This window comes from Dermacentor silvarum, chromosome 9, assembly GCF_013339745.2.
Source record: "Dermacentor silvarum isolate Dsil-2018 chromosome 9, BIME_Dsil_1.4, whole genome shotgun sequence".
Classification (NCBI taxonomy): domain Eukaryota; kingdom Metazoa; phylum Arthropoda; class Arachnida; order Ixodida; family Ixodidae; genus Dermacentor; species Dermacentor silvarum.
This window is the reverse complement of record NC_051162.1, coordinates 142392987-142416759: the sequence shown is the minus strand read 5'-3', so window position 1 is coordinate 142416759 and position 23773 is coordinate 142392987. Positions and strand designations below refer to the sequence as shown.

The 23773-nt window shown below is 45.5% G+C and overlaps 1 protein-coding gene across 1 annotated transcript in view; it reads left to right on the top strand.

Annotated features, from left to right (window-relative positions):
- Positions 1-23773, top strand: part of LOC119464462 (synaptotagmin-1-like) — a 224640-nt gene that overhangs the window by 149340 nt on the left and 51527 nt on the right. Inside the window, 1 exon segment of the mRNA XM_049655814.1 lies at positions 14241-14432. Coding sequence (XP_049511771.1) covers positions 14288-14432 — 145 coding nt within the window. The 5' untranslated portion in view covers positions 14241-14287.

Sequence of the window (23773 nt, the reverse complement as noted above, 5' to 3'; positions counted from 1 at the left end):
TAAATTTATTTGGAATTTATACATTGTAACCTCAAATGAGTTTAATATTGTGAAATCTCACCACAGTGCATTGCTTATAGACTAACGAAATCAACGCATCTTACTACTGACCATCGTTCGACGGTGATGGCAACATATAAAAATGTAGAAGCTGATATCTGAGTAGTGCTGTGTTGCAACGCCCGACCAAAGGGAAATTACGTATTATGTTCAGTGGAAGTATATATACAAAAAAGTGCAACCAGACGAAACGACAACTTCAGCTGGTGGAAACCTGCGCCCACACATTCCGCGTTACATGTATGCTGCTTTACCAAGCATAGGCTACCACAGCGGCCATCTTCGTGGCCACTTTCATGGATATTTGCACGTGTGTGTGTGAAAATTAGTTACAGGAATGTCATCCAACGTCGACTCCATGCTTGGTCTTTGCCCTACGCTTTCTCCTGAGTCATTGCCAGCTTTCTTCACATAATGCCATGTCCTTCAAATATATGAGTAATATTTCAATCGGCTCTACGTACACGAGAGGCATTGCGCAAAGAGAAAAAAATCCGCTGCAACTAGATAAATCAAAGATGTAATCGCCGAAAAGCAACCGAATATATCAAAATTGGTTCAATTTAAAGCTACCGCATTAATTTCCTTTCCCGTAACTTTGCCACCTGTTTCGCAGCAATTTCTGACAAAATGGTATAGTAGCTCTGCTGCTGCAGGTAAGGCGCTGAGCTGTGAATGTTTTACTAACAGGCTGCATACGGTAGGCCACTGAAACATCATGTATTGAATGATTAGTAAGATTTTGTACTCACGCTTTTAACTACAATTAGAAAGCGTGGCTCCTGTGATTGAATGTTCGAACGTATAAGCATTCAGACGAGGTCATGGGCTTGTTATTTTACAGCTAGTTGCTCACAATTTCCTAACGTACTGACAATTTTTTTATGTATGCTGGATATACCTGAGGATTTCTTAGACGCTCGAGATCAGGTCCGAAATAAAGCAAATAGGCTTCGGAACAACTGCAGCATGCAGCATTTCAGCGGGAAGGCTCAAGCCTTCCGTATCCACGCGTATCGACTTAGCAGACGACGACGGCACAGTGCGAACCGCAGAAACACGAGAAGTGGGTCGATGCTGGTGGCCTAACACCCGCAGCCACAGTCTACTGCACGTCGCCTAGACTCAGATCGCCAGCATGATCCCCAGGGGGCTTTTGTCTTTTCACATGGGAAGCAGATTGGCTCCCCGTGACAAACAAACAAAAAATGCTCACTTGGGAATAAAGAGATTCGCCTGCCTGCCATCAGCAACACGGGGTTCAGCGCAGTGGTGGGAGTTCGTGTGCTCGAAGATTGGATCTTACGTAACGAGGAAGTTTCGCCGCCTTCGTGCGCCGAAAGCCACCGCTTGCTGCTTTATGCAACGGCATAGCGAATCCCCGTCTCATGCTAGCCTGTTCTCTACACCGACACCGTTCTCGTGTTCACGCGCATATCTGGGTTCTATCTCTGGAGAGGTCGTTGTTATGGAAACGAGCAGGGTTGCTGCTTACGCTAGCGGGTCTGTAGCTTTGAGCCTAGTGGGGACAGGTACGGCCGTTTCGACTGTGCAGCTTTTTTGCCGTCTGTGACCTTTCCTGAGCTGGAACTTCGCGGTCTGGGGCGGAGAGACTCATTTGCGACATTCGTAGCTCGACACGTTCAGCGCACCCTCGGAACGCAGCAAAGCCTCCGTTATAATGGTTCGAGTATCCTGCTGTGCGCTGAATCTGATAATATTCAAGGTTTACGCATATGAACCTGCGTAAATTTGAACACGCGGTTGATTGGTCGCGGTCGAGTTCTCGCTTTTCAACCAAGTTATTTCCAAACCTCTTTGGTTGAACGTCATCGAAGAGGTTTACACCTTTTGTTTTTTTTGTTTTATGCATTTAGACTAAATCTCGGTAGAGGAAATGTAGGGTTAATTTTTATTAGCGGCAGAACACTAAGTGATCTAATTGTATGTGACAGTGGATTAGCTGTCAACCGAGAACACTAGCTGACACATTGTTTTGCAAAACTACCTTTATGTTTAGGCAACCTTAAGCCAAGCAGCCCGACACAACGAACCATAATTTGCTCCGAACGACTTATTCCGTTAGCAGTATCTAAAATCCGGAAAGTGATTCCAGCTGTTGCAGCTTTTGCTTCGCTGCATTGCACGTGTAATAGATAGCGAAGCCGAAATTGCTTGCAGCGGTCGTATACGCGGGCACATGTGGAGCGTTCGAGCAACTTGCTAGAATATTAGTCTTTTTTGTTATATGTTTGTGTTTTCGCTGTTAAGTTCTAATGTCTTCGCGTGTACAGTGAGTGCAAATGGGATGTGTTTTTCTGCATAAAATATATATGTCTGTATAATTACACAAGGGTATATGTGTAAATCACTTTCTGTTTACGAGTCAACGGACATTTGGTGCTGTATTCGTGTGCGAAGATTTTTAATGACATTAAATATTAGCCGACCGTTTTCTGTGCAGAAAGCCGACTGCACGCGAGCTTAGCAACCTTGGTCAACACAATATTTTGACCTAAAAAAAGGTGGGTTTTAGAGAGGCGAGAGAGAGGGGAAAGGCGGGGAGGTTAACGAAAACAGAAAATACCGGTTTGCTAGCCAGTATGGGGAGACGGGACAGGTGTAAAAATTAAAAAATAATAAAGTAGACACAGGCAGATAACACGGTAACACTATCACAGTCGTTCAAGATTGCCGCACGCTGTCACAACGCAGGATCACATGCAGTACAAAGAAAACGAATAAAGGCTTCAGCCTATTGGGCAGTTCTCTTGTCCATAAAACTTTTAAGCATGGCCTGGTGGCCCTCTTTTGCGAAGACTTATGAGCTAAGTATTCCAAAATAATTTGCTCTGATAACGGTCTGCGACCAACGCAAGCTGGCAGCGTTGCGAGTGATCCGTCTCTATTTCGTGTTTGCGTGTTAGTGTCGGTGTGTGCCACCTCAGCAGCGCAACCAGGCACCATAAAGTCATTTCATAGCAACTAGCTCCTGTCGAAACACTTCTGAACGAACGACTCCGTACAATGTAGCCAGGAAAGTCACACGGAATGTGTTCGCTATCCTGACCACTGCAGTCATCACACCTAGCGTTGTCGTCCAGTTCAAGGCCAAAGCAAGAACTTTCTTACATATATGAATATATATATATATATATATATATATATATATATTATACATATTACATATATACATATTAGATATATATAAATGAATGAATATGCGTATGTATATGCGTATATATGCAAACAGCCACGTTCATGTCATTTCTAGCTTTGCCGTGGCAAATTTTAAACATGAATGCATATGCTTCATGAGAAATTTGTGGCTGAAACCCTTGTTCTTTACTAGTGCTAATTTGGGCCGTAAGGTCGCGCGGCTGAAACCTTTAAAGTGCTAAGCTTTGCACCTTACGATCGGCAACTTAATTGTGCCAAGTGCTGTGGGTACCCTATATGCACAGTTTCCGCGAAGTGGAATGAACCAGGCAGGAAAAATCTGCCAACGTCGTGCCTGTGTTTTTTAGGGATAAATTGGTGTGTCGTCAATCGGACAAGACATTTTTTTGCGTAGTGTGAACGTGTTCAAAATTTCTCGGCAGAATGTCGCGCATATATCTAAGCGAAAAAGAAATAATAAGAGCAGGTGATGCCGGATTTCATACTACTCAAGTTCACTAAAGCCCGGACACACATTTCAGTGCAGTTGAATTTCATCTGACCGCAACCTCCCGCTCGTAGGGTGTGAGTACTTGTTGTCATTCTTGGGATGATAGCACTTGTATATGTTTTTTTGTTGAATTCCAACAGTCCGCGTCACTAGCTGAGACGAAAAAGAACAGTAGGCGTATACATAACATGGGCTGTCTCAGAGAAAGAGCAGTGTGACCATGGGCATGGGAACAACACGCAGGCGTAAAAAAAAACGTTTGAACAGTCCCTAGTCTAGTGTGCGCGTACCAAAGGATGTCTGGTCTTTAAACAACCTTCGTTTACACGCAACATTCAGGCACGTTTCTTCTCAAGCAATAAATGATTAACCACAGTTGGCGTATCTCTCGGCACGCGTTTTCTCAATAACTCTGGGTGGGTGCCACAGCAGAAAATAAACGTTTATGCAATTGCAATTGTCATGTTTATGCCTTTTCTCACCGGTCCACTTTTACTTACAAATGTATTGTTTTCAAGCCCTAGTTTGTCAACAACTGTACGCTGTCCCCCCCCCCCCCCCTCCAAAAAAAATGTTAGCGATCCTCCTTTGAAAGTCAGGCGTTCAAGTACTTATTGATTGTGGATTCAGGTAATCAATTTATTGTTGCGGGTAATTCAGTTGTAGAAATATTAGGGCGAAGTGAAATGCAAGGGGGCGAACTAATAAGTTGCTGTAAGATGAAGTTGAACACACATTTTACTAACTGCTCATTCGGTGCTTTCTGTAATAAGCTACAGTGGCGTCATGGTTCACTTTCTTGGGTATTTGTGCATCTGTACAAGATTTACCTTGGGAATGTCAGCATCCACCGGCCAATCGGTGGATGCAGAGCATCCTTAGTTGTACTTGCCGGCGTCATCTAGCATGTTAGCTGAACAGCATGCAACTGGCCATAAACTGTCTTATACTAACTCAGTACGTTAGGGCGTTCTCATACGAGAGAGTACATATTTGTTTGTTGTACCGATGGAGAGAAAGGTATAGCTGCGCCCTTGAGACGAAGTCAGGATTTTGTTAGAACTACGAGCTACGGCATTATGTGCACTAACGTGTCGCACGGAGTTTGTGACAGTCTGGGTGGATGGTATGGCTTGCATGACGCGCTTTATTGACAGATGTTTCTTGGCGCCACTTCCTCGAACGAGCAAACGCAGTAGCATTTCATATCGTATCCTTACTCTCAGAGTCGTGCATCAGCAGGCATGGAGGCTGGGTGACTATTGATGGAGACGTTTGTTAAGGCAGTGTGGTTTCATGCCTGGCTTGTTTTAGTAAAGAAGGAACTAGAGTAGACCTCCCATCCTGCAGCTTCGTGGAGCAACATTCCTGCAGTGATCAGTGTGATGTGAAATGTATTGTTATTCCTTGAGCAATCTGACGCGAACTTGCAGCCAGTTGTTAAGTGCGTAGAAGAAGGTACGCCTATATCGCAAACAGACGAAGACTAAACATTTGTTCAAAGATTTAACAAAACTGCCCTCGTCCCGTACTTTCATGTTTTAAGCCGTTGTGACGTAAGTACGACCACGTTATTGCGGCGTATGTAAGCTCTGCTGCGTTCCACCCTGTCTTTTTTGCGTGCCATCTCTTTGCCTTGGTGTTTCTGCTCGGTAATTTTACCTTTAAACTCAAGTCGCGAATGCCTATGTAGAGCTGGAAACCATGTTGTCACGTGTAACTTCTATGAAATAGAGCATGACGACGATCGATCAAATTTTGCTTTGGTTTCTCTACCGCCATATTGGGCTTCCCGACTTTGTAAATTGCACTTCATAGAAATATTTTGTTACATCTCAGAGTCTTCTGCATGTTAAGAGTCCCCATTCCTATTGTTTATTTTTGTTTCCCAAATATGCTAAAAGTCTGCTTTCTAAGATATTGTATCTGTGACTCATTCCCACCGTCTGAAATCACAAGCAGGGATGGCAGTATTCATAAATAAATGAATTAGTAAATTTGCAGATCAATCCTCGTGATTATATTGTCCCCATCGGTGCTATCGTGGTGGGCCAACCCGTAGCTCCAATGGTAGGCGAGTTGCTTCGACATAAGTTCTGACTGTGCTTTGATCTGCCTGTACAACGTCCGCATACGAAAAAAAATGCTCATCGCCCTCAAAAGAGGTTTCATTCGAAATTCGAATAATGCAAACAACTGTTGCGTGTCCTGACTATATTCAATCTACGAACGTCAATGGCGACTTGCTTTCATGTCCATTGCGGCACTCATGTAAAGAAAATGCACAGGCACAGGTTCTGTGGTCTGACGAGATATACTTCAGCAGCGTTTCGAGCAGGGCTTGTAAGTTGTTCACCGTTGCAGGGGAGTAGCGCAAGAATCTGAAGACAAAGAGAGGCACACTGAAGCGCCGTGTATGTGTGTGTCTTCTCCATTCACTATAGGTTGATCGCGACGTGCCTAGTCACATTGGTTTCTTTAGGAGAACTCGATCACAGAAACTGACAGCTGGAAGTTGTGTAACCGCACGCGCCACCTTTCTTTGTTACACAATAGAACCGGCTCATCTAGTTGCGTAACGAATGAGATTACAACAGCCCAACAAGCTAGCTTTTACTGCCTTAGAGTGTGTGTGCGCCAACGTGCTGCTGATGTAACCTGCGCAAATGGATTTTCGAAGAACGGACTTTCGCCTTCTTGACAGCATCGCCTTGTAGTTATCATACGCTCACACCGACACCTACGCGCTCACGTAAGATGCGATGTCCGTTAGCGTTGACGCTGGCGCTAGAAGATAAATAACGTGGACAGGCAAATGTAGGGATTGGTGTACACCGAGTGAATCTGAAAAAAAATTGAATTCGTTCACCAGGACTCCGCAGCGTCCTGTTTTTACTTTTTTTTTCGTTGAAAGGGGAGGCCGCCTACGCGTATAAGACATTAATCTTACTTGCGAAGGCGAAGTGCGTTTATACGAGCCGACACTCGAGCTTGAATAAAACAACGGTCGTATACAGTCTGCTTCGTCTCTTCCGCTGTCATGGCAACTGCTTCTTTCACTTCTTACACGCTCCCATAATTCATTGACCCTGACGGATGCATGTGGAGAGGATCATCGTGCCTGGAAATACGTACTCGGTTGTGGCGCGCAGTTTAGTTGTCGATTCCTGTCGATTCATTCAACGATGCTGTGACACTGCCCACAACGACGTCATTTGCGTGCCTTCGAACAAGACTGGATGGTATAAGCTCACCGAACTCGCCATCACCAAGTTTAGTTGTGCAGACAACGCTGATGGTATGTACCGCTTATGCGCTATGCGCTAATGCGGGTTGACTTCACAGGCGGAAATTTGCCTTGAATCGAACTGTCCTTTTGTATGTGATAGCAATTATAGGACAGTCAAGGCGAACTTTCGCCGTTGTCGTTCCGTTCACCGTGATGTTCCGTATAAGGCCTAAGTGTGATAAGATGCTATCGGGACTCAGGTGCCGCATGCTGTAGGTGCGAGTCAAAGCGTTGGACGGTGAGCCGAGAAGGCTGGTGGTTTGGTGCGTCCCTTCTTCCCGCTCGCACAGTGCCGTGCTGCGAAAAGAGGGACGGGGGGGGGGAGGAGGAGTGAGCGCGAACTTTAGCTCGGCTGTTGCTGCGCGTGGCGCGGCTGAGCGCAGCCACGCGTGCCCTTTGATGAAAGTTGCATGCTGCAGGTTCAAAGGTTAGGAGAACCGAGATGGCTGGTTGCTTCGCGCGCGCTGTGTGGTCGCGCACCTAATACTGGAGCTTACGTAATCTCGAGTTTCAGAGACGCGTCGAAGGTAGTGGTAGCAAGAAGGGTGCGTTCGCCGCTTCTGCCGCTCATTACCACGCGAGCGTTCAGCGGTCATTGAGTGAGATCTGTTCGCGTTTACCCTTGTGCGCGGGACATCATGCTTTTGAAGTTAAGTAGTAAGCGAGTGTTTATCGCAATTTATACGGCCAATAAACTACTAACCTTATTTGCGCAGCTGTCTAATAATTTTGCAATCCCAATCAAGGCGTCGCCTTTGGGTCCTAATTTCGACTTTCTTCTTGCGCTTTAAATCTTTAATGTTTTAATCTCACCACAAATTTTACCATCGTTCGTAAGCAACGCTATATTTCAGGAAAGAAACAATCACCTTCCGCTGTGCTATCCTTCGCTTTGTGGTCTGTGGGCTTCGTATGATTGTTACTAACTTGAGCCCTTCGGTCTCCTTCATTGTTGTCGGCGATTGCACAGCGAGGGTCTCCACTTTAGTATCCTTGATGATCTAGAGGCAGCATACGAGTGCTTATTGGCCAATTGCCTTCGAATATTACGTGCAACGTGATGCCTTGTGCCGAAACAATCTTCTGCATCCGCCTTTTTTTTTCTGGTGATATGCTGAGACCTTGTTTACACAAGTAGTTCGCAGTCAAAGTTGCTGCTCTTTGAAGCCGCGCACGTATCTGAGGACGTGTGACTGCCGAAGTCCAGACACAGATGTCGTCAGCGTATATTGAAATCTTGATGGTAGTTGGTAAGTATTCACCAAGTCCAAGAAGAGCGAAGTTGAATAGCGTCGTGCTGAGAGCGCCGCCTTGAGGAACGCCTCTGCTGGTATAGCGTCGCGTAGTCGAGCCATCGTCAGTTAACACAAAGAATGGTCTTGCAGATAGGTAGCTTGCAAGAAAAATGCGCACTAGTGGCATTTACTCGCAAAGCAATGATGCCTTATGTCATCTCAATCAATGGGCAGACCATTTACTATGTCAGAACCCACAGGTTTCTTGGTGTAATCATTGACCACGACCTCTGTTGGAGCCCGCACGTGGCCTACATGAAACTGCGCCTGACAGCAACTTCCCAGTTGTTTAAATACTTCACAGGAAAGACGTGGGGGATGTCAGTAGACGCAATGCTGAAACTCTACAGAGCTCTCTTCTCGGTTTTTTAAGATACAGTCTACCTGTACTGAACAACACTTGGAAGACAAATATTCGTGTTCTGCAGGCAGAACAAGCTCAAGCACTCAGAGTTTGCCTTGGTTTGCCCAGGTACACGTCAACAGAGGCAACTATTGCGCTTGCTCGGGACCACCGGATGCAAACTCACATTACGGTGGAAACCCTGAGAACGCACATCAGACATTTTGCACGTGCCCCCTATCACCACCTTCCAACACTACCTTCAGACCGGCGCCAAGCATCGTTCTCTAAAACTATCATCAAGCACAACGACAAAGATCCCTCGGGCTTCACCGCTGCATCTAAACCATCGATACCCCCTTGGTGTCTTATTAGCCCCACAGCACATCTCAGTGTACCAGGAATCAAGAAAAAAGCTGAGCTGTCGTCACCTGTGCTGAAACAACTGTCTCTACTTCTTCTATACGAGAGGTACGCGGACAGTGTACATATTTATACTGATGGTTCCACAAACCTCCAGTGTTCGTCCGGTGCTGTGGTTGTCCCAGCAAGAGCTATTACCATTAGCTTCAGGACTGACCACCCAACGACATCGACATCTGTGGAACTAGCTGCTCTTCGGGCTGCACTTTGTTTCGTCAATCGGGAGCCACCTCGACAATGGTCAATCTTCAGTGACTCAAAGGCAGCCCTATAATCTGTGCTATCAGCTCTGCGTCGTGGGCCATACGAACAGATCGTATTGGATATTAGATACTTACTCCATACATCACATGAGAAAGGCCACCACGTGACATTTCAGTGGCTTACAAGTCACTGCAGTGTCATAAGGAACGAAGAGGCCGATAATGCCGCTCGGGCAGCTCTTGACGACACACAGGAAGAGGCCATACCACTCTCACGGTCCGACGCAGCCAGCAGACTTCGAGTGCTTGCACAGGAGATCACGCTCTCTCTATGGTGCACACCAAGCAGCCAGACCAACCGGAGCAATCGTGAACACCACCTGACCTCTTTGATGTATCACTGTATGCCAACTGGACTCCGCCGAAGAGAGGCCACTATGCTTTATCGCTTATGGCTAGGGGTGGCATTCACGAAACCTTATTCATTTCTTATTTGAATGGCTGACAGCGCTTTTTGCAATGCCTGTCTTTGCGAGGAGACGCTAGAACACATTGTATGCGACTGTCCTGAATATAATGTTCCGAGACAGTCCCTGGCGTCCGTTCTAGCGCACCTTGACAATAGACTAATGTCAATTGAAACGATTCTCACATGTCGTCGACAGAAGACATCGCAGCTGAAGGCGTGGAAGGGACTACTTAGGTTTTTAAAAGAAACGGGCTTGGACAAGCGGCTGTGACAGTGACGTTACGTACCACGCAAGAGTGACGGACTGTGACTGACGATGAGTGTGCTGTGTTATGTGCTTTCTCTCTCTCTCTCCTCCCCATCTTTCATTCCCCTCATCCCACTCCCATGTGTAGGGTAGCAAACCGGTTGTGCTGAACTGGTTAACATCCCTGCCTTTCCTTCTCCACTCTTTCCTTCCTTCCTTCCGCATCCGCCACTATCACCTTGAGTGGCACTGGCTAACACTCCCAAAACTAGGTTTAGTGTATGCACATACATAAAGAGCTAATAAAGCTGATGGCGGGATAGCCGCAACCCTCGCACAATTGGTATGGCATCATACGCGTCCTGTGGAAGTCGAGGGATGAGCTGCCGCCGTCAGCAAGTTTGCTTTTTTTTTCATTTTTCACTTACATTTCGCTTATCCTTCATTATCTTATAACGGTTATATTAAATCGAACACTCACTCAATTTGTTCTATATTTTATAATAATGTCTCTGATTACGTCTCTCATCTTTATAATGTGTTCCCTTTGTGGTTTGTGGCGGTTACTAATAATGCGACTCCAGTTTCCCTTATTGATCACGCGCCTATGCTGGAGACGTCTCTTCTGACAAGGCTGATGAAGATGACGTCGGTGTTACGACGTTGCTGGCGCCCCTCAAACGTAGCAGGAAACGCCGATGTGCGGCGTGTCGTTTCTGTGCGGTATATTTTCTTGTTTTCGTTTCTCAAAGGAGCATGTTGCTTGCGGCCACACTTTAATCTCTGTGGAAGACATGTTGGGACCTACAGCGGAGACAATGTCACTAGCATTACGTCTCGAGTATATTATCATGGACATCGTGCCCATTACTACCAGGGTGGCAGTTCGGACATGTCGGTACTCCGTAAGAACGGCTAAGGAAGCGCGAACTCGACACGAACGAATAAAGGCTCACGCACAGAGAGCCTGCGTGTGTATGTTCCTTTATTCGTCCACTTCCAGTTCGCGCTTTTTATTGCGATAGCAATTATATGGACACTCAAAAGCAGATTTCTGCCGTCGGCGTCGCCGTCGCCGTCGCCGTCGCCGTGAGGTTCCGTATGACGTCAATGGAGATGAAATTGTCGCCGCGCGCCGAACGCTGTATGTGCGAGTGAAAGGGCGCGAGGGGCACGCGCTTTCACGGGGAGTGAACGCACGGCGGAGAACAAACACGCGTTCTGCGCCGTGCTCCCTTAAGGGCTGCAGAAGTAGGCGTCTCTTTCCTCTTTTACAATCACCATATATGTAGAGCAAACGCGCCTTCTTCCGACGCGCGAGAGGCCGTGGGGGAGGGGGGGAGGGAAGGGAGGCAACGTTTAGCTGCGGCACCAAGTGCCTATTTATATCAGAGATTCGGGCAACAGTCACAAACGCCGCACGCATTTTGAGCGAACGCGGGCAAAACGCCGACAGGCGTCGACAACAGTTCTGCGTGTTACCGGTGCTGCTGCATGTCCAAGTTTATACAGCTGATAAAGCTAATATCATTACTCTGTATAGATCTCTACAAATTTGCTATCGCAATTGATGCTTCGCCTTTTAGGTGAAACTGCGACAACTTTTTTAGTATTTCCTTCACTACGTGGAATTCTGCTTCCCTACGTGGAATTCTGCATGTGTGTGGCAGATTGGCAATTGTTTTGAAACATGAGAGACAGAGGGAAAATAAACATTTATTACTGGTCGCAAATGTCTGGGCCTTAGCTACGTATGCTTCTTCTTCAGGAATATACGCGAGGAAGTCGGCCAAAGATTTCCAGAGGTGTGGCACAACACCAAGTCGGGGAGTGATGCTCTTTTCGCAGGAGTTTGGTTTTTATTTATGTGCTCCGTGAGTGGGCATTCCCGGAAAGTCTGTAGGGTGTTATCGAATGCTCCGCATTTAAGGCACATCAATGTACCTTGCAAGCCACAGAAATAGTGCTTATAGATTTTTATTGAGGAGCGTATTGGGTTGGACTTTTCTTATGATTATAGATTATTGACGTCTGTTTAGTAGGTATTCTGGATTCACTTTAGAGGTTCGTTTACCTGGTTGGTTTTCGTAGCTGCTGAAGGGGTGCCTTTGTTTCTAAGTGTAATTCTTTTCCGTGTAATTAGTGTGGTTCATAGGTGGCTGACCAAGGAATCGGGTGACGCGGTATCCGACGTGGTTGATTAGTGTCTTTGTTGTTGCGCTTGCCAAGCATGAGCTTGAGGGATCAAATCCCGGCCGCAACGGCCGCATTTCTATAGGACCGAAATGTAACAACGCCCGTGTACCGTGCATTGGCTGCACGTTTAAGAACCCGAGGCGGTCAAAAATAATCTGGAGTTCCCCACCACAGCGTCGCTCATAATAAGATCGTGGCGTTGGCACGTAAAACTCCAGAATATTTATTTTTTTGATCGGGGGACGCGGCCAATTCTATTCTCGGGATAGTACGTTTCGTTTGGCATTTCCCTCATTTCTATGATGGCCAGGTACTCATTTGAGCCTAACCCATAACGTGATGAAATTCACGTGTTCATTGAGGATGATTGTAATATGTGTCTGTAGCGTGTTGCTTGTGAAGCTGCGTATGGCCTCGGATGTTGTTTGGGTCATCATGGTGCGTTATTGCGTTGGAGATTGTCTGTATTTCGAGAGCTGCGGCGTCAGCGACATTGTAGTATCCATGCCCGAGTTTAAAACTAGGAGCTGTCACCACTATTTGACGTGTTTTCGTAGCTCTGTTGCAGCTAGCACCCATGTTTGTTACGGGGATAGATTCCAGGTGTGCTCGCGTGCGCTTTTTTTTTTTTTTTGGGGGGGGGGGGGTGGGGTCTTATCTGTTCTGCATTTGGGTATTGATATTGTTACATATATTGGTAGCATAGATATCTTGCACGGGACGTCCCTTGGAGGCCGAGTTTCAGGTATTGGCGGGAGATGCCGCGTTCAATATCAGAGTGACCTAAGACGTTTGCTTTCATGTTCGGATGTTTGGTGCCGCTGGTGTTGGATAAGGCTGTGTACGCTAGTTTAGCTGTTCATTTAAAGAAAAACAAAACAATTTCTTCAATTTTTTGAGGGGTGTATACATAACAAGGCCCTTCTATAGCGCTAGCTGGTGTAACTTGTAGTTGAATGATATTTCCCTTCTGCTTTTGTGTAAGTGTCCTATAAGGGGAAGCGTATTGTATTGTTAGTCGACTAATCACGGAATAACTTGACAAATTGGGCAGTGTTTTTCAAGTCAGAGGTTTGCTTTCCCGTCCATCTTCTTAGTAAAGCTTCGGACCTTGAGGAATGGCTTTCTAGATAAGGGGTTAGATAATGGGTTGTTGGTAAGGTTTAATTGAAGAAGCTTTCTTGGAAGACGCGCGTGTACTTAGCGTCCAGGTTACCAGCTGCGGCATTCTATTGAACGATCGACGATAGCGCTCGCACTTCAGCTGCGTCGTACTTTTCCTACTGCGTGCAGAAGTTATCGACATAAACACTTAATGTAAACGTTTATCGCCTCGTTCGTTGGCGGAAGCCCGCCAATTGACTGATTATAGCTTAACAATGGAGAACATTCGTTTTCGCGCCTTGGCGGCATTGGGCGTGGGTACAGAATGTTGCTCATAATTTTCTCGTACTCTGCCTCACGAAGCTATACCATGGATTCGTCATTGCTGTCTCGTCATGAAATTTTAGAGCCGATGTTGTCGGCTTTCCGCCCCACGTGAACAGAGGTGTCAGACGCAGAACGGCTCTTACCATTGTTTAAGCTGGCCGCAAGGATATAAACAACAACTGTTTTTGTACGCTGATTTAGAAGGCTTAGAGCTTCGAAAGAGCGAGTCAGGACATCGAAGTGCGCTGGGGTGATTATTATTTCGGATGAGCGCAAATACACTTTTCTTAATGTTTCACAACTTTTTGGTGGAATATTTGATTCATACCGGTCGTGAGTGTCAATGCTTTAAACCTTGTAAAAAATGACGGGGCTTGAAAGGAGTCACTTGTGGCTGTACTGTTGATTCTTCCCATGCTTTCTTTTATTACTATTATCGGCCTTGTTGTATGCCTTTACCATGCAAACAGCACTCGTTCCGTTCCGGACGTGCAAATTACTCTGCACGCAGCCTGCACGGTACGCTTAGTGCCAGTGTCTCTTCTAGTGCGGCTGATGACGTACGCTCCTGACACCTTCTTTTTTCTATATTTGCTTTTTATTTGCTTTTGCAGGTTGACCGGCGCCAGTCCACGTGACCAGGGAGAAGCAAAATAGGAGAATGCTCGAACTCACCGAGAACGATCGACTGATCCTGGTGGCGTCGTGCGCGGGACTCGTCACCGCCACCATCCTGGTCACTGTGTGCGTGGTGACGCCCCACTGCTGGCTCTACCGGTGCATCTGGGGACGCGAGGAAGAGAAAGGTGAGCACCGAACACAGACATTTACCGCGCTCAGACGAGCGTGGTAATGAAATTGGCAAACTTATGGGGTTTGATTAGCCGATTCACGAAAAGTTCGTTTCATCTATATTCCAAGACGTGCGTTGGGGCCTGTATATTTATTATTTCCACTTCCCCGTCTTTTGATCTCAGCGGCTAAGCGGGTTTATCATGGTGCAAACACAGCATGCCTGGTACCCTCCTTACCAAAGTTAACCTTCAGCTTGATAAGGAGTACGCTGCTACCAGCATCCTTTGCAGCATTTGCAGCGTGGTAAAACTCGCTTGTGAAAGGGGTCTATTACGGAGAAGTTACGTCCTGCATGCGGCCAAGTGCAAGGGGTGTAGCATATAAAATGTACTCAGAACAGCCATGCCGGCGAAATCGTATGCCTGGTTTTCATTTCTTTTAAAATTAAGAATGCATGATCATTTATCATAGCGTGTAAGTTCTAATCCTTGACGAAGTGGGCCTGCGCTGCATTTTTTTTCGGCAAGAGTTGGCAGCTGGCACCTATTCGAAAAACAAATGCACCTCCATTCCACCCTGTGAAAGCGTATGTACAGCGCAGCTCTTGCCGAAGTTAAACGACTTTACTCAAGCACCATCACCACAAGTGATATGCGTCACGCGCGCGCGTACGTGGGCGGAAGTGCACCACACATCCTCATTCTCCTAGGCCCTCCACCAAGCGCAAGAGCCTCACTGAACCAAATAAATGTTTAAAAGTGAGTTGCGTCAGAAACATGGGCGTGCGGTACGACTTACACGCAAGCCGCAGACATGATAGCTTGGGATGTTTATTCGAATATGGTGCAACGGGCAGATTCAACAGGCACAGCGCCCGCGCCTCAAGGACAGATGCGTCGTGCGCACACGTTCGTCACGCGCACACGCATGCGGAAGTGCAGCATAGATCCTCATTCTTGTAGGCCGTCCGCCAAGCGCAAGTGCGTTATTGAAGTAATCGCATAGCTCAAAGTAAAATGCCTCAGGAAATTCGTAAAGTACGACTTACACGCAACCTGCAGACATGATAGCATCGGCATGTAATTCGAACATACGAGAAAACATCATTCTGTTGCGCGGAAGCTCAAACACGAAGCCCTCCACTTGCCGTCTTTTTTTTTTTTTTTGTGAGCACAGACCGAAACATCCTGACCAAGTAAAAGCTAACAGCTTCCTTGTAAAAGCGGTCTCGAGGAGAATGGAGTATCCTCGAATTTTGTGGGATTGCTCGCGCTCCGTACTTCTTTTTCTCTTATTCTGCCGTGAATTACGAGAGAGAGAGAAATTATGCCTTTATTAAAAAGCTGGAGAAGGAATATGGCGTCGTCTTGTATCGAACATTCCGAGGTGAGAATGAAAGGGATAGGGAAAATGGGATGCAAAGGAGAGGCTACGTACAGCCTACGCGAGCGTGTTTTTTACGGAGCGTGAGATGGCCGGTCAGTTATGTCCGGCTTTCCGGAACAATATAACATATCTTTATAGAATAATATTCAAAAGAGTCATCGAGACGTTGTCTATGTGTACGGAGTTGTGCATAGGTGACTCAAACGTGTGCTACTGGATCTGAAAGTTTCAATTTATCTCACTTTCTTCTGGGATAATGCTGTACTGAAGCGACCTATTTTGTACTGCCAAACATAATCCACAAAATTTTATCTGTCTTTTCAAATGCATTTATGCTGTAGTCCTTGGCCTCCACCGCGTATGTGAAGGACATAGTTGAAGGAAAATGTAGCTCGCACGAGCATAACAAGTTCTCTTTCTTAGACGTATTCTGTCGCAGTTAGAGTTGAGGTCATAGTAATAAATTCTTTAAATTTTGGCACCATAAGCAGCTTTGAACATGAAGACCATTTGAAATGGAGGAAGTAGAGCATCAAGAACTGGGGTTGTATGACGTGTTCTGTAGGTAGGATCTGAACATTTCCGTGAGGGCTTCAAATACCACTAAAGTGACCAATGACTTATATAACCGAAAAAGTATATTTTCACGCTGAACTTGAGTGAAAATTGGTCATCCTGGCTTGTTAAAACTTGTGCGTTTTTTCTCAGACATTGATTTATGTTTACTGTGATTTGAATCTAAGCATACACCTCCCTCCTTCTGACTTCATAGTCGTGTAAATATAATAAACATGGTGTTTTTACGTTTACGTAAACTGACAACATTTAGCTGAAGTTCACGTAAACCCAGTCCTTGGTGATGAACTTGTGGTACATTCTGCCTAGTTTGGCATGTTATATTCTAGGGTGTCTTGCCCTTGATATCAGTCAGACCGCATCTCGCCAAGATTTCTCAGAGCACTTCGTTAATCTTCTTTACTGACATACAATATCCATGCTTTTTCAGTGGTGGCTGGGGAGTTGAGAAATGAAGCTCGGCAAATCGCGTAATGCGTAGCGTAATAAGCGGTGGCCTGTTAGTGTAGCAGGGCGGTCAGCGTGTCACAACTTCAATATAAGCCGCAGTTTCGCCAAGTTCTGTCACGGGTGCAATGACGACGTGCCCGTGCGCTCAGGTTTCGGCAGCTGTTGAACGCTGTCGACGTAAGACTAGAAGCTGTCTTTCTTTGCTCAATGGGAGCTTTGCGACGGAATAAATGGCTCAACCAGAGTGTCTCCTATTGCGAAGTCAGTGGAGAAAACCAACCCCCGCAATACCGCCTAGAAATTGGGCACAGGCAACTAACCCTAGCCGAGTGCGTCCGGGCACCTATACTTACGAAACATCAATACAAATAAAAACTGAAACTATTACGTTGTGCCGTAGAGAGAAGTAAACCCTTTTTGTTAATGAATGTCGCTGTGTCGCAACTAGGTATTGGAGTTTCTTGCGCCTGTGGCCAAATGGAGACAAAAAACAGAAGCGTGAGGATCTTGTTTAGATGGCAAGCTCGCTACACTGTCGGCGATGAAGCGAACCGGGATCAACTTGTGCGCTGGCAATGACGTCAGAGCTCCGACCACTAGGGTCGATTTCTCGTCTAAAGTGGATCAAATGCCTTGGTGCTGGGATATATTAGGAAAAGAAAAGAAAAAAAAAACAGCTGCAGAACCGAACGAGCTCAGCGTAGGTAATACATGATGGGACGTGTGTGATGCTTGCATTGATGTCATTGCGATTCCTAGAGTCTGAGCAGTTGGGAATTGATCAGTTGTATCAATAAGAGGAACAGTTGAGTCGCATTAGTGCCTACAGATTGCATTAGTGCCGACGCTGTTGCTGTGTCTATTAGGGGGATATGTTCAACATTTCTGCTGCCTTCACCTTATTGGTGTGTGAGTAGAAGTGCTCATGGTTTGTTAATAATTCCTGAATGCTGGGCGTTCCTTCTGCTGACCGTAAATGCTGACCGTAAGCCTCTCGAACTCAAAAAAGAAAAAAGAAGCCTGCAATGCATTTTGAGCAAAGCTGACTTTTTGAAATTAGTGTAGTGTTTCCATCTTAGTAGATCACGTTGGCTTTCTCGTTTTTTTCCCATTTATATATAGAATATTTTGCATGGCCCCTATAAAATTATGAGTAAGGGGGATGAAATGAAGTTACACAAATAAATTTAAAAATTTAACACTAGGAATACTCAAGAATAAGCTAAAACTGAACCCATCAAAGCATATTGAATGTAAAGCCAGTACAATATAAAACATCAGGTGTACACTCGGCGACAAAATATTGCGGGGCACGCGAGCGCGTGGCGAAACGGTCCTCCTCGCCTACTGGCGCCGCACCTCTGGTGGCGAGACCGACGCTTGCGCGCATGCGCGTCCCTCCGTTACTGCAAGCGCGCATGTTTCTGCGCTTCTTCCTTGTGCGCCGGCGATATCCGAGTGCAGCCGCGAGGGGCCCCACTTGCGATTGGCGCTGTGGCGGCTTCGACGGGCAAAAGTAAATGAAGCGGGAGCTGGTGCGCGCCACACCGGTCGCTTTTTGTTGAGTCACGAGCGCGAATGCATATCGCCGGTCGCGAACGCAACAAGTCTTTTTTTTTCTGCACTGCGCCTCTTCGTGGCCAATGATCGTTCCTTATTTCTTTTCACGAATGAGACGTTCTCCCACCGAAGAGCGAGGCAGAAAAGACGCTCTATTGAAAGAGCCAGGCAAGATAAAAGGAACTTTTTATTTCCGTTATATCAACGAAGTTTTGCCCGTCGAAGCTGCCACAGCGCCAATCGCAAGAGGGGCCCCTCGCGTACATATCGATGACAGGTATCGAGAAGATGAAAGAACAACGTTAGAACGCAATTCATTACACAATCAGATGATGGAAGGACGAGAAAAAGATATTGTAACACATAAATCATCTCAAAAGAAATGATACGAAATAATATATGTGATACGAGTTTCGCCATTAGCCAATCATTAGTGGTTGTGTCATTGCGCCGAAGGCTTTGCAGCAAATGAAAGCAGTGTCATCAGACAACCAGCATGAAGCGCGCCATTGAGGCGGTTCTGTGCCGGAATTCACAAATGCCACTTACGCTAGAATTGTTCTCAAAATATATTTTAACGAGTTTTGATGCTGGACATAATATTAGCCAAGGCAGCCAGCCAATTCCAAGTAGCACTTACAAAATAAAGCTTTGTGAATTCGGCCCTTCAAGCGCAGATGCTCGCAGTAGACCGCAACTAGCGATAAGCAATATGAGTTGGTATTTTGTGGGAGAACCGGAAATTTATGAGCCACAGGAAAGACAAAATCGCCGCGACGTCACTGCAGGCCCGATATTTATCAATACTATTGGGGAGTGCCATTGCAATAACAACAAAAACATATCCGGTTACTTGCAGCGTTTCCGAGAAGGAATGCGAGTAAACGTTCTCCAAGGTGCAACGAAATTGCACGCACAATGTTCCAACATGGGAAAATTTCAGGAATCTGGGCCCACAATGACAAAAAAATTTTCTTACGCTAGAATTTATCGTAAGAGCAAATCCCAGCCAATACTTGTGCTGGACGTGCCATTAGTGAAGGCGGCTGGCCCATGTCACAGAACGCGTAAGAACGAATAGCTTATTGAATATGGCCCATGGTTTACTTCAATAAATACTTTCTAGTTTCGTCTGAGTGTACCATATCGACCCATTCATAGATGTGCGGACGAGTCTGGTTTTCTTTTTTAATATTGGTATCCTTTATATTGAATAAATTATTATTTTGAAATGAAGGTATGGTAAAGTGTTAAGAAGCATATGATTTCCTCGTATCCATTAAGCCTGTTGCCACCCATGCATAACATTCGTCGGCAGTCGACTATTGTCATGCACTGCACTAGCCATGCTTGGGTGAAATTGGGTAATTTAGTTAGGGTTTGCGTATTGGAAGTTTTCAGATATATGGAGTTTTAGGACACTTAGAATTTGAAATGATTTAGGCAGCCAAGTTAAATTTAGTGTTCTGGGCAAAGCGACAACTAAGCAATAAAATTCTGAGCAGAAGTTGGAGATGGTAGAATTTTTGTAAACCGTGCTTGAATTCACTACGTCCCAGTGCTGTCTCGTGATCTCTATACGTCGTTCGCTTGTGAAATCTAGTTTTTTCCCGGCCTCATCGGTCGTTTCTACCATGAACATTTCCGCCTAAAGAAAAGTAAACAAACTGACGCAGTTGGACTGACACAGAACCGACAAATCGTTGTATAGCCATTTTACAAAACACTCCTCCCTTTAAGGGACATACACTGTTCGCAGAATTCGCCATTCCAGAACAAACAATCAAACCGGGTCAACAGTTCCCTGAACATCTTTCTTGTGTAGTTTAATTAGGCAGCGCTGTCTGGAAAAGCACTGACAGCAATACGTGAAAGTTGCAAGCCCTAAAAAAGCAGCTGGAACAAACTTAAATTAATTTTTTGTCATATCATTGTCCATTCTTTCTTTCCTTCTTTTTCTTTCTTTTTTTTGAAACGTTGGAAACACCGAATCTCTATCAAATCGATCTCTGTACCGAAGCAGTGCAGCCGCCTGCCGCATGCGACAAAAATGTCTAAACCACGAATTTATCATAGTCTTTGTCATGCTGATTATAAAGGCGATAAAGAAGGTCGCCTGTTTCGAGCTTTTGTTCGCGCACTCCGCGCGAAAGCTGCCCGGTCGTGTCGCGCATGCAATAACAAAAGATCACCTTGAGACAATGACGGCGATAGAAGGTTATGTGAATGTGTGAAGAAAACAAGGATACAGATACCGAGCCTGCAACTTTCCCCCTGAACATTGAAGCTCTAACCAACTCCCGACCGCCACAATTTTCTCGCTTTCTTTATTACGGCGCTTAACGGGCCCCTGCAATATTGACAAAGCGAGAGCGCTAAAAGTAGCAGAGGCTCACGTTCCACGCTTTGTGTTTCGCACCATGGGTAACATGTAAGTTATACCATGTGTCCAACCTAACGCGGGCCACGCTGTTTAAACAGAAAGGATCATCTAAAGGCGTCGATAGGACCAACGGAGTTCAATTAAAAAATTGCCTACAGCACCTTGGTAAATTGTTCTGTTATCATGTATTAGCCAATTGGCCAAAATTGATTGCCTAACTTTATAAACACTAGCATAATTGCGTAAGCTCGAATGTCAAATTGTGCGTAGCCTTCGAAAAAAATAGCATTCAACAGTTTCAAACACTGCAAAAATTCCCTAGTTATTCGTTTTTTTTTCCATAGTTTAAACGTTGTGGCGCAAAACGCGAAAAAGAATAGGAAGTCAAAGCGGACACGCAACAGCTGCGCTCTCTAACGAGGTTTCAAAGAGTCAGCGCTACTCAATGGCTGACTTGGTGACCGCGAAAAAGTGACAAGGTGATGGCGTAGCTGTTGGCTGCTGCTGTGGCAGTCTCACACTGTTGGCTAGAGCATTGCATACTCATCTCGGGCGGCTATACGACATAAGACAAATACAAAGCAAAAAAAAAAAAGGTAACATCAGTTGCCTGTTATTAGCAGTGGCCAACTGCTACACCATGACCGTGCCACTTTTTCGCGGTCACCAAGTCATCCGTTGAGTAGAGTTGACTCTTTGAAACCCTATTTGAGAGCGCTGTTGTCACGCGCAAAAAAAAAAAAAAACGGCGTGCCTGCATTTCACTTCGCATTCTCTTTCGCGTTTTGTGCCACAACATTTAAACGCGGGAAATTGTAGCGAATTGGAAACTGTTGAATACGATGTTTTCGAATGCGATACCCAATTAGATGTTCGAAATGAGGCAAACATGCATGTATGCATAAATTTAGCACATTAAATATACCAATTAGCTAACCAGTGACAGCAAAACAATTCGCCAGTGCGCAGAAAGTGATTGCTAACACCATTGTTGGCCGCACCATCGTATATCGTAGCCATTCCTTTTATAACCAGCTTGGTCCTTGTTCTCTGGGAGACATGGTGTACCAGCGACGAGGCGAAGGAAATTACGCAATACTGGCACCACTCTGCTGCATATAACATATACCTTCTTAAATTTGCCTACGCTTCGCCTACTTCCTTTGTTCACTGCCATGTTTTGTGTTTTGAAGTGAAACTTTAACATAAGAGGGAGCTTAACCTCAGGAACTCCTATAGAAATGCTGCGAAAGATCAATGCAGCGATCAACATGGAACGCCTCATCAGCTCATGGTTTATAATAAAGATTTTCCATCAAGCCAAGCAATAGATGACTCGTGTAGTTATAGCAGTCAAGGCGTATGCAGACCACGGCAGAGAAATTTCTGGGCGAATGAAGTTGGGTTGGAGGCGCACTCCGCTGATTCTCATGTCGCAAATGGCCACTCCTCAATATCTGTGAAAGATATTAAAGGACTCGCAATATATATAAAAATCCCCGTATCCAGTTAATTTTTCAACTACTACCCAATTGTCCGAAACTTGGAGGACAAGAAGTGAACTGAAAAGAAACTAAATGTTAACAGAACTAAACTTCTGCTTGTTGAGGTGCCAAAACGATGATAACATTTTGAGGCACGCCGTAGTTGGGGGCTCCGCCTTATGTTTCACCATCTGGGCTTCTTTGGTGCGGTGGCGTACCTACCCTAATGCAGATAACCTGGGAGTGCACTAAGCACCCTCATAGGCCAAATACCAGTAATACAATGGAGCAGTGAGAGGCATAGCTCGCCCGCTCCGACCTGGCAAGACAAAATTCCTTAATCAGCCATGTGAGCCTGGCGGCAGAGGCCAATGGGGCCCTGGACTGAGAGGCTCTGACCACCCGTCCTTAAAAATTATTTCCACTCCAATAAAGTTACCATTATTATTATTACCGTGCACCTAATGCACGGTACATGGGCTTTTTTTTGCAATGGCCCCCATCTAAATGCGGCCGCTTTGGCCAAAATTTGATCCCACGCCCTCTGGCTTAGCAACACTAAGCCGAAAACACTACCGCACCACGACGAGTAAGCTTAATGGTATGTGCTAAGTAAAGAAGGAAGAGGGCCATATGGATTAGTGAGCAACGCGCCTACGTCATGTTCTGCTTCAGATTAAAAAGGATACGGAGAGTTATGTTGTCAATGTAATTGATAGGCGAGATTTCCGCATGTCTATCAGAATAATTAATAAGGGATAAAAATAGGAAGGCTAAGTCTAGGACGGCTGAGGATGAAGTGGTGTAATCGTATTAGGAAGCGTGCAGGTATTGCAGGGAGTGGATGGACGATATTGCAGGCGTAATTGATGGATATTTGTAGACCACTGCGTACCGCAGTGGATGTCACGTAGGCGGATCACGGTGATGAAAAGAAAAAAACGCCGCCTATCCACAGTCTTATGTCTCATATATCCATGAGGTGTTGGCTTATTGCCAAAAAAAGCTGACAAAGACAGTCGATAAAGTCGGCCATTTCCACACAGGGATTGCCGACGAAGCATTTATTTGCCTTTTTGTGAAATTGATCGACCTTGAAATAATACCTGACAGTGCCTTGAAACGTGTAGTAATCGCGAGAATCATGACTACCTGAGAAATTTCTCGAGACTTTCGCATATTTTGGCTAGTTGCAACACACACTGTCATTTATTTACAGAACTGCTGTAGAGGAATGAGGTCTACAGCAGTCGCTTGAATAATCAATATGGCTAAATGAATTTACACGTAATTTAAGGTGCATAGGAATGCAATACTTTTTTTTCTTGTGCGTGTTGCTAGCTACGAATTGTAAGGATAACTGTATGCGGCACAGTAGACTTGTTCGTTTTCAATATACTTTACTCTTGAGCAGAAATATAGGTGAAACATGTTGAGTGGAATTAGAGATTCTTATGCCAGATATACGCTGGTCCCGAAATACTGCCAGTGTCATCCTCTGGGCCAGCTAGCA